General features: G+C 51.3%; 5 protein-coding genes across 5 annotated transcripts; 3 read left to right on the top strand and 2 right to left on the bottom strand.

Annotated features, from left to right (window-relative positions):
• Positions 1-110: 110 nt before the first annotated feature.
• PFICI_14021 (uncharacterized protein) lies at positions 111-1,517 on the top strand (the record flags this gene model as incomplete). The annotated part of the gene is made up of 1 exon (XM_007842602.1): positions 111-1,517. One exon carries the CDS (start codon positions 111-113, stop codon positions 1,515-1,517), a length of 1,407 nt encoding a protein of 468 aa, XP_007840793.1.
• Positions 1,518-2,321: 804 nt separating this feature from the next.
• PFICI_14020 (uncharacterized protein) lies at positions 2,322-3,208 on the top strand (the record flags this gene model as incomplete). Its single annotated transcript, XM_007842601.1, has 2 exons — positions 2,322-2,734; positions 2,803-3,208. 2 exons carry the CDS (start codon positions 2,322-2,324, stop codon positions 3,206-3,208), a joined length of 819 nt encoding a protein of 272 aa, XP_007840792.1.
• Positions 3,209-3,946: 738 nt separating this feature from the next.
• On the top strand, positions 3,947-4,174 carry PFICI_14019 (uncharacterized protein; the record flags this gene model as incomplete). The annotated part of the gene is made up of 1 exon (XM_007842600.1): positions 3,947-4,174. The coding sequence occupies one exon, from the start codon at positions 3,947-3,949 to the stop codon at positions 4,172-4,174; it is 228 nt and encodes a 75-aa protein (XP_007840791.1).
• A 2,844-nt stretch (positions 4,175-7,018) lies between these two features.
• On the bottom strand, positions 7,019-8,263 carry PFICI_14018 (Lipoyl synthase; the record flags this gene model as incomplete). The annotated part of the gene is made up of 1 exon (XM_007842599.1): positions 7,019-8,263. The coding sequence occupies one exon, from the start codon at positions 8,261-8,263 to the stop codon at positions 7,019-7,021; it is 1,245 nt and encodes a 414-aa protein (XP_007840790.1).
• A 908-nt stretch (positions 8,264-9,171) lies between these two features.
• On the bottom strand, positions 9,172-10,023 carry PFICI_14017 (uncharacterized protein; the record flags this gene model as incomplete). The annotated part of the gene is made up of 1 exon (XM_007842598.1): positions 9,172-10,023. The coding sequence occupies one exon, from the start codon at positions 10,021-10,023 to the stop codon at positions 9,172-9,174; it is 852 nt and encodes a 283-aa protein (XP_007840789.1).
• Positions 10,024-10,410: the final 387 nt, after the last annotated feature.

Raw genomic sequence — 10,410 nt, 5'->3', positions numbered from 1 at the left:
CCCCCCCCCCCCCCCTTCCTCTTGTCTTCGTGCATCATCACAAAGAGTGAACAGAACACACTTCACTACCTACAACACCAGACAAGTCTTCCGCACTCACCACTTACACAATGCCTCTTAATCTTGAAGACATTCGTTCGGGAGACATCCGCTCCGTTCGAGTGCAACCTGGCATAAACTCCTTTACAGAAAAGGAGCACGGTTACCTGGACGGCGGCATACTGGGTAAGACATCTCCCCTTCGCGTTATCCTCGATACTAACCGTCTTAACCTAGATCTGCGCAAGGCCAAGGCCTATAACGGCGGACTTCAAGTCACTGAAAGACGCAGCTACAGTGGAGTCAAGGCCGCGATCCCTTCACAGCTGGCTTGGCTTTTGAACAATCGCATTCTCCAGCATCAGCAAAACTTTCCGAAGCAGTCTTTAAGCGCACAGATACGCGACGCGATGAGGGAAGTCCTGGCCATATACTGTGGCGATGGCGTCTTGTTTGACTTTACGACCGACGATGAAGAGTATCTTCGCCGAGTCCTAGCAACAAACGCGAGCGATACAAGCCTGATCTTTCGCAAGAATCCTCGAGCTTTCCCCAAGGTGTTCAAGAACTGGGAACCAAAGGACACAGAGTTCACAAACTCCCTCAACGGATTCAAGATCGTCTTGGTGGATACCCAGAAGCGACCGCTGATTCAAGTCGTCGTGGGTGATTACGAGGAACACCAAGGACCAAACAACAAAGTCAAGAAGATCACCTGGTACAAACCGTCAGCTAGCAATTTGCCTCCAGCAAGCCCTCTCAAGCGCAAGACTGGCGATGTTCAGCAAAAGGATTGCACCAACGACGCGACGACCTCTCAGGATCCCTTCAAGAAGCCAAAGGTTGTTGATAGACTGTCAGTCGAAGTCAAGCGCAGTCCTGCGATTGAGTCTGCCAGAATTGAGACCTTGGATACCAAGGTTTATGGTACGAGCATTCCCTTCCCACGTGATACTGATACTGTCCTCATACTTCTTTGTGCTAACGTGGAGGAAATAGACGCTCGCAAGATCCGAGGCATGCCAGGAGGATTCGAGATTGGACCCAACCAGAGCGGCTTCGCCAGCTATTTCACTGGATTATCCGGAATAAGGGTCGCAGTGCCTTCGGAGCTCGCCAAGTTCCTGAGAAACAAGGCCATTGATGCGGCAAACAACGCTCAACGTGGCGGGTCACCGCGTGAGCGTGTCACCGCTGCTGTTCAAGAATTCATGTCAGAGGAGTTTTCTGGACAATGCGTCCTCATGAATCTGACAACTGAAGAGGAAGCCAAGTTTCTCCGCGCCTATGACGGAGACGACTACAGATCAGTCGCTTTCGCGGTTCGTGCGCGCCCTGCTTCCGTGGATTCAATGTCCGTCTTCCAAATTTGGGATCCCACGGCCACCACGGTGGAGCGTGCAATGAATGGCCAGGTTACGGTCATATTCAAGGACTACTACGGAGAAACCTTGATGGGTGCTTGGGTTGATGAGTGAGGTTTACAAGCGAGGTTGTGGACGAGTGATGCATTTGTATCATCTTCATTTGGATCCGCATTTGAGTAGCAACTCAATTGTTTGGTTTGCATCAAGAAGCATAGATTGACCTTGGATATATGATATCTCTGACGGCTCCAGGACCTCGTGTCTCATCCCAGGCTATAACACGTGATCTCTCATCCATCCTGGCGACGAGGATATTTTCATCATCACTTTCTTGAACTACCTGCAAGATCTCGGAGTCGGTTGCTGACAAGAACTGGGCATGGATGGTGCGGGGCGGGGATTCCACCGATAACGAGCTGCACCGCCAATCTTTCAAACCATCACGCTGCCTACTCCAACGAGAGGCTTCACGTTGCGGGGTCAAGGTGCCCAAAGTGTGCTCGAACAAACGGCACTTTTTCGTGCCCATGTCTGACCACTACAAGAATAGTGTGAGCCAACATGAGGCTCAGATTACTCATTAAGCCTTATACAACTTAATCAAATATACGCTAGACGACGCAGTAGACAGATTCTGTTTACCCGTGCCAGGGACTTGCATACATCTGCCGCCAGAACAAAGTGGGACAAGATGGGTGGCAAGATGCATGTCAGATGCAGCCCCCAGCGCAGGTCCCGACAGTGTATGGAGAGATCTGGGGGTTCAATAGTAGTGGATGTCAAATTGAAAAACTTGTGTCCTACTTTCTGGGCACTCCAATAACTGGATGTCGACTCCCCGCTCCATTCACTTGACAAGTCAAACGGACTATACTCATGCTAAGTTGTGCCTCCTGAAGAAACAACATATTCATAATGTCGACCGAGAGTCAGAATACCGAAGCTCGTGAGCATTTCAAGAAGCATGGCTGGGTCCGCATCCCCTCTCTCCTTTCCAAGGGACGGGCCGACGAGATACTCCAAAAGCTTTGGATGGTCAAGGAGAAAGCCGAGGCAAGGGGTGAAGAATCCCATCTCCCTTTTCTCGATCCGAACCCCAGCAATGTTCGTATCTTTTATCTGATGGAGCTTGACAAGGTTTTTCGAGACCTCATTTTCCACCCGACGGCGCTGGACATGGCAGCGACCGTGCTAGGGGACGGGTTCATCATCTCCAACTTTACAGCAAACATAGCGAGACCTGGGTCTCAGTCCATGGCACTGCACTCGGACCAGAGCTTGGTGTTTGAGGAGCCTTGGAAAAAGGTGCAGGCAATGAATGTCATCTGGTGAGACCACGCTGGTTCTGAACTGGGTACTTTTTCTTCACATTCGCGCAACTAAGCAATAAAAATAGGTGCCTCACCGACGTGACCAAGGAGAACGGCGCGACCTTGTATATACCGGGATCTAACAAGATTGTAACCCGTGATGAGCTACCAGAGAATGCGCCCGAGCTACTGGTCCCATTCGAGGCCAAGGCGGGCGACATTATTGCCATGGACGGCCGCGTCTGGCACACGAGTGGCGCAAACGTGACCAAGGACGAGGACCGCGCGCTGCTCTTTGGCTACTACACCTCTGCACACATTCGACAACAGGTCAACTGGACCGCGAAGCTGCCCAAGGACATTCAGGACACCTTGAGCCCAAAGGAGAAGACGCTACTTGGATTGGATCCTGTAGCCAATCTCGGACTGGCTGGTGATCTCAAATACCTGTCGCAGCAGTATCCCAACCATAAAGTCAAGTCATCTGCATGAGGTCATTTTCCGGCTTCTGGGAGATTGATTCATCCTGTCTAGAGCATAGACATACGTTGCTCTCGGGAAAATGTTAATGAACTCTCCTATTGTCGCACGAGCGAATGGGAGATACCGCAGGGGGAACTTGGCACGAGGGTTCCCCCGTTGATGGGTCAATTTTCCATCCCATTCTAATTTATATCGAATTCAATTAAACACTTTGTCAGCAATACCTTGAGAAAATTGCCTATGTCTTCCATTAAGCTTTCTGGTCGCCAGTCATGAATACAACGCTATTTCAAGAATTTGAGGAGATACAGCGCTGCGTCACAACAAAAATTGAGAGACTACAGTAAACTGACTACACTCTTTCCGATCGCAAGGTCAATATAATGGTGGGTTAAGTACACTCGCAGACGCAGAGTTCAAACAGCCTGTGTTCCATCAACCAATTTCATGCTTACATTTGCCCCATCCCATCTCATCGCATGGATTTAGCTTGTCGGGATGCTAATGTCCACGACCTAGGACTCAGCAGAGTGGAATCGTGCGAGGTAGAATTGAGATCCCCCGGGGAATGGGACAGAGAGGAGTCATGGCAGCCATCCCCTCCCAATTCGAAGAGTACCTCAACAAGCTCATGCGGCATCGGAGACATCAGGCGTTCAGGCACGAACAGACAAAAGATCGGGCCCGCTGGGCTTTGGAACAACTCGTGGAGGACAACTAGGCGTCGAATTCCCTTGTTGGAGTTCAATGGTCGGAGTGAAAGCTGCCATCCCTTCACAGTTTGTGTCGCGCATGGAGGATCTCATGTACGATTTCAAGTGGGGCTCCGAAAGACCCAAGGAATACAAGCAGCAAGTCCATTGGGCATTGAACCATCCCCTGAACCATGACCATGGTCGTCAGGAGTGTGTCCTTCTGGACGTCACGAATGACGAGGAGGAGACCCTTCGCAGCATCACCGGATCCTACCAGTAAAACACTGGAGGTATATTTCGGGACAACTTCCGCATCTTGCCCAGAGAATTCCAATGCTGGTCTCCGTGGATGACCGAGGTTGACGTCGGGGCAGATGGATCCAAGTCATTTTCAGAGACACCAAGAAGCAGTACCTCATCAGATTCATCGTCGGAAACTTCCAAGTGAACAAGCCCTAGATCGTCGATCAATATAAGCTCCAGATCGAGACCCGGACCAGTCAGACGAAGGAAGCCATGGGCAAGACAAATTCAGCTGCGAGCCCGATGAAGAGAAAGACCTCAGATGTACACCACAACAGCCGTGTAGGCGAAAAACCCAGCCAGGGTTCTGGATCGAGACCATTCAAGCACCAGAAGACAGAACCCAAGGTTTCTACTTAGTACTGACATGAAGCGTGCGCCTACCGCAGACCAGCCTGGACATGAATATCTATGGTAAGTATACACGGCACACCTCCTTACATCACCACACGCACACATTCCTGTACTAGCTGATTACCGCGGATGTCAGCAGACTCAAGATCCAATCAGGAGGCTTTGACTGTGCTTTGCTCGACCTAGATTCCATAAGGCTTCCGATCTAAGCCATGGCAGAGGACGTGGTCCACTACCTCGTCCAAATCCAGCCCGACGAACCCCCCACCAATAGCGTCATATACCGGACCTCCGCAATAACCCGCAAGCTATCCTTGACTACGGAAAGAAAATAGGATGGAACACAATAGCTGGCATCAGCGACCTACCCTTCCCTACTCCGGATATCCTCGAGGCCGTACGTTTATACGGCAAAGCCCAAGGAGGATTTGGGTCCTTCCCAGACCAGATCGTCAAGCTCCTCCAAGCCATTGGCATTATATAGATACATGCTGCTCTCATACTATCATCTTACCCATATGGTGACTGGTGTCTCACATCGCTCATGGCAAACGATGCTGGTTCGGGCAAAACGGTCATTGCATATTTGGTAGTCTATGGCTACTACCTGCAAGTGATACAAGAGCTTGACGCTGATCCTTCCAAGAGGATCGAATGTATGCCGGCTGAGTCCTATGAAAAAGTTGAAAACTTTCTGTACCCAGTCAAGGCTCCAATATCAATATTACAGGCTTGTACCCGCCGTCTAACCTGGGAAGCCACCGATTCCATAAAGCGACAGGCCACCGTTCCTGATCGCGAGGAATGAGAAGATACAACAACACCTGCTCAGAGTTGTGGAACAATGAATCCATTTCAGCAACATGGGACAAAGACCAGAGTCACTGCTCATGCCAAGGGCATGAACATCATGAATCCCATGATAGATCCAAAGGGGTCGAAGAAGAGCTTCACCAATATTGCAAAACTCTAGGAATGCCTTTGAGAAAGGAATATCACTCGCCGGCATAGAAAAATGACGGCATGGAAGAACCTCTCACAACAAATCACATATCTTCCGTTGCTTACCTAAAAAAGATCAAGCCAGAATCCGTGGAAGACTTTCCCCATAGACTACACAGAAATCGAAAATGCACTCCTAGACGCGGAGAAATGTCATTTCTACGCCTGGCGTGCCAAAGGGCATCAAGTTAATGCCTGGCGATCGCCAAGGGTAAACTGTGTCATTGACATATTCAACCCGCCCCGAGACGTGGATTCACATGATGCCAATGGCAATGAGGATGCAGGCGTCTACCTTCTGGACATTCTCGATGTCGCCTTGCAGAGCATGACCGATCTAACCACACCATTTCGATACGACGGACGAGTATCGAGAGAGCAATGGAGTCTGGAAGACTCTCATAGAGACCAGGGGTTGAACCTCCAGTTTGCAAACGTTCTGATACAGTGCGGTATCTGGTCGAAGACCTCTTAAAAAGAACAAGTGCATGATTCTATTGTAGACATTGAGCGGGAGACTTTTCGAATGAGCCGCGAGGCAAAAGTTGGACAGACGCCCAAGCATGCTTGACAAGAAGCATTTGCTCTTTAGACCTGTGGACACTGCCGGCAGTCCAATCTGCGGAAACTGCAAGGAAACTCCTCCGGGACTTTGTGTGAAGAGCGCTGCGGCTCTAGCAACGCCGTTAGACGTCATGGTGCAAAGTCCTCCACCGTCGTCCGCATCATCCGCAGCTCTCACGAAACGCGGGGATGACCTGAGTTTTGATCATCCAGCTAAGAAGGTTGGCTTGTGCAACAGCAGAGGTGCCCTCGAGAAGGGCAGTGGACAAAGAGAATCTAGTAGATTATGACAGTCTGGAAGCACGCATGAGTCGTATCAAGTTCAGACTTGGAAGATATATTTTGAGGAGAATCACAAGGATCAACATAATAAACGTTGGATTACCGAAGGAGGGGACGCTGACAAGATTAATGGTGGACTCTTCAGTAGCAAGATCTTTCACACCGGATGTGGAGATAAGCTTCAGGGACAGCAAATTTTGGAGATCTGATTTTGAGTAGGCATACATCGTCTTTCCCGAGACAGCAGATAAGTTACGAAGAAGATTGCCGGCCTTTTTGGCGGTCTGTATTCCTCCTAGCGATATATGCAAGGAGGCAAGCATTATATATTTCAGAAATGAAACTTTTCGTGCCGTGTCAGCATCCCAATCTCAATCTGCCAGTTTTATCCGTTATTGGCCGTATTCAAAGTCCAACGTACAGCGGGTATTCCATTGATTTCTTGATGATGTACATATTTCGTTGAGAATATCGGCATGGCATTTGTTGCCCATCATTGATACCCAAGCCGTCCAGTCTATAAACGCCAATTCCCAATGCTAACCACCATTGATCATTATACAGTGTTGAATGTGCCTAATTTATTCCCCCAATGTCATGATAGAATGTTTGTTTTGACTTAAAGTTGCGGCTCAATGACCACTGTCTCACCCAACTTGCTCTCTGCAGCAGTAGCCACCTTTTCTCCAGCACGCTTCTTGAGAACGTTTTCGATAAACGCCTCACCAGCCTTGTAACTGCTCCGTACCAGAGGTCCACTAGCAACGTAGAGGAAGCCCATGTCGAGGGCGCGCTGGCGCCACATTTCAAATTCGTCTGGCGTCACGTACTTTTCCACCTTGAGGTGGCGCTTTGTGGGTCGCATGTACTGACCAAAGGTGACCACATCGACGCGTGCCTTGCGCAGCTCCCTCAATGCATCCGTAACCTCTTCCTCCTGCTCGCCCAGTCCCAGCATTATACTAGTCTTTGTAATGATGCCCTCGTCGCCTCTCACATCCTTGACGTGGTTGAGGACCTTGAGACTCTGCCTGAAAGTTGCTCGCCGATCACGCACGTAGGGGGTAAGACCCTCGACGGTCTCGACATTGTGTGCATAGACATCCAGGCCACTGTCGGCGACAATCTTGACCATGTCCAGGTCACCTCGGAAATCTCCCGTCAGGGCCTCTACGAGCAGGCCGGGCTTCTTTTGCTTGATCTTGCTAATGGTCTCGGCAAAGTGGCGAGCACCACCGTCGGCCAAATCGTCACGGTCGACGCTCGTGAGCACGACGTATCCCAGTCCCCATCGGGCCAATGCCTCGGCGGTGTGTTCGGGCTCGTGCGGGTCGAGCGGCGCCGGCTTTCGGTTCGTCTTTACACTGCAGAAGCGGCATCCGCGTGTGCACGTGTCGCCCATGAGCATGATGGTGGCCGTGGCCGCATTCTTGTTGTCGCCACCCCAGCAGTCGGAGATGTTGGGACACCGGGCCTCCTCGCAGACGGTGTGCAGGCCGAGTCCACGCAGGTCCGACTTGATCTTCTTGTAGTTCTGGTTGCCAGCGGGAATGGGCGTCTTGAGCCACTCGGGCAGACGTGTAATGGTCCTCCTGTTTGAGGCGGGGCCGACTTCGGCGGTGCGCAGGGTGTAGGCTTCGGTGGCGGGCAGGGCAGAGTCGCGCGAGGCAATAAAGTCGTCGAGCGAAGCCACGGTCGTGTTTTTGAAGTAGGTCGGGCGTCTCGCAGGAGTGGTGGCCGGGTTGGCAGTGGCTGGCGATGGGGTGTCTGGTACGGTGGCGTAGGTCCTCGCCGCAGTAAAAGATGCGCCAGCAGCCCGCTGCAGAGGGGCGCGGATGCGCTGAAGGGTCGGCGCAGACGCCATTTCTGGACTCGATAGACGCCAAAGAAGGAGAAGAAGAAGCGAAGCAGGAACAACCAGAGGACTCGTTGTTGTCGACCGTGTTTCTTCACCCCGTTTGGCGGCAGATTCACAAGTTCAAGGCAAAGGGAAAAGATTAGGTTGAAGCTTGCGGGAGTCCCTGCAAGATTTCGATTACGAGATCAGTGATCGCCATTGGCCCCATTCAAATTTTTGGGGCGACTCGGGTTGGGGCGGAATTTGCCGGGCCTTCACCAGGTGGCCGGACGGGAGCTATTCCGTAGTCTCGGGCCCGGTACGTACCCAGAACAGCAGAATAGTCGGGCGCGTCGTCCGAAACAAGGACAGAAACATGATTCCCTGCTGTTGTTTAAAACCTGTTGATCTTGTGGTGGTTTTTTTGATTCCCACGATACCCCTAAGGCTCAGCCACTGTAGCTATTTTAGTAGTCTCTCAAAGTCACAGACACTGTTCAGAAATGGCACAGAGAAGCAGTGCTTTCGGGGCGGCTGTTTCTAGAGTATGCACATGAACATCTGCAGGCCTTTTCACGTGCTCTTCAAGATCCCCATTGAGAAATGGAATACACGGAACATGCCAACCCTCAGTGGCAGATGGCTTGGTCGACGCTTCCGTTTTCAACAAGGTCGTCCCAAATACGTGACATTTCATATTCCGGACCGTGTTTGTCCACCAATATCGAAATATTTTATTCGACTCTCGAGTGCTTCTAGAAATGACATGACAGTAGCATAGGCTTGAATACTCGACGACGACAAATTCTTTGCCCAGGAGTGAGCATGATTGTCGAATTGTCTCATGCCACCAAGGCACCGTGGAAGGGGCCGTATTGGATTTTTCGCATTGATACAACTCACCAAGAAATAAGAACAAATGCACGACGCTGCATTTACTTGGTAGCCAACAGAACATAGGCCTCGAACCGGATACCACCAAATTGATCGACCTCTTCCTTGACAGATTGGCCGATAGACTCGGCCCACCTGGCTTCCTCATCCTCCGTATACCCCTCCCGCGCCTTGCTCATCATGGGACCAGACATGAGCGCAGTAAGCCCAGCTACATTCTCCCCGTCCGAGACAAGCAGCGCCTTCTCGACGACTGTAATATTGTCCTTGGCGAACCCCCCTTCTTCGACTACCTGTTGCAAGACGCCCTCCTCGAAAAACTCTGGGCCCGGCGTTGGCATGAGCGGCAAGTCGGGGCGAATCTTTTTCTGGGCGGCGTGCACAATAAACATGGGCGCAAAGCGACGCCAGCAAGTAATTACGGCGAGGCCGCCGGGGCGCAGGGTGCGGTAGGTCTCGCGGACAGCATGGGCTGGGCGCGTAAAGGTAAAAATGCTAAAGTTGTTGATGGAGTGCGTAAAGTGGTTATCTGGCACCGACTGAAGCAGCTGGGCGTCGAGCTCCCGGCACTCCACGTGGGGGAGCGCCGAGGCTTGTAGTGACTCCTGCGCCGCTGACACCATCATCGCATTGTTGTCTGAGACCAGCATCTCCCTCGGCAGCTGGTTCCTGGGTAAGCGCGCGACTAGCGCCACAGCGCCGATGCCTGGCCCCGACGCAGTGTCGTGAACCACCGAGTCAGCGCTGATGGGGAGTACAGATGTCTGGACATGTTCGGTGATGACATCAGCAAGAATGTTGAGTGTTGATTGACCCGTCTGTCGAACGTAGATGCCGGCAAACTTTGAGAAATAGTCGGGGAGGGGAAGGTTCGGGTGCTGGTGCGAAGCCATCTTAGATTTCAAGGGCCCGTCGTAAACTGAGCTGCGAGGTTGGCTTAGCAGGGGTCGTCGTTGCAGAGATCGCGCTGAGAGGGCAAATTGAGATGATTTTCTTTTCTTTCTTCAGCTTTCCCTTTTTTCCTTTTTCTTACTCTTTTTCTTTTCCAAGAAACAAAATCTCAACAAATCCAACTTATAAGCAACATTGTTGCGGCGCAGCCAGGCATTAACAGGGCTAGTGACACTTAGGTTGGCCCACCCGATTAGGGCAGTATGTGTTGTCCGAGTACAAACGAATCATGCTGCTGGAACGCGGCGCAGCCAAAGCTTTGTCTATTCGGAGGGGGAATGGGCATCGGTAAAGGTAATCTCAAATGAAAGCCGATTCATCTCAGCTGA

This window comes from Pestalotiopsis fici (genome assembly GCF_000516985.1).
Source record: "Pestalotiopsis fici W106-1 unplaced genomic scaffold PFICI_Scf_12, whole genome shotgun sequence".
Taxonomy (NCBI): Eukaryota; Fungi; Ascomycota; class Sordariomycetes; order Amphisphaeriales; family Sporocadaceae; genus Pestalotiopsis; species Pestalotiopsis fici.
The sequence above is the reverse complement of the archived record's forward strand: the minus strand, read 5'-3'. Positions and strand labels throughout refer to the sequence as shown.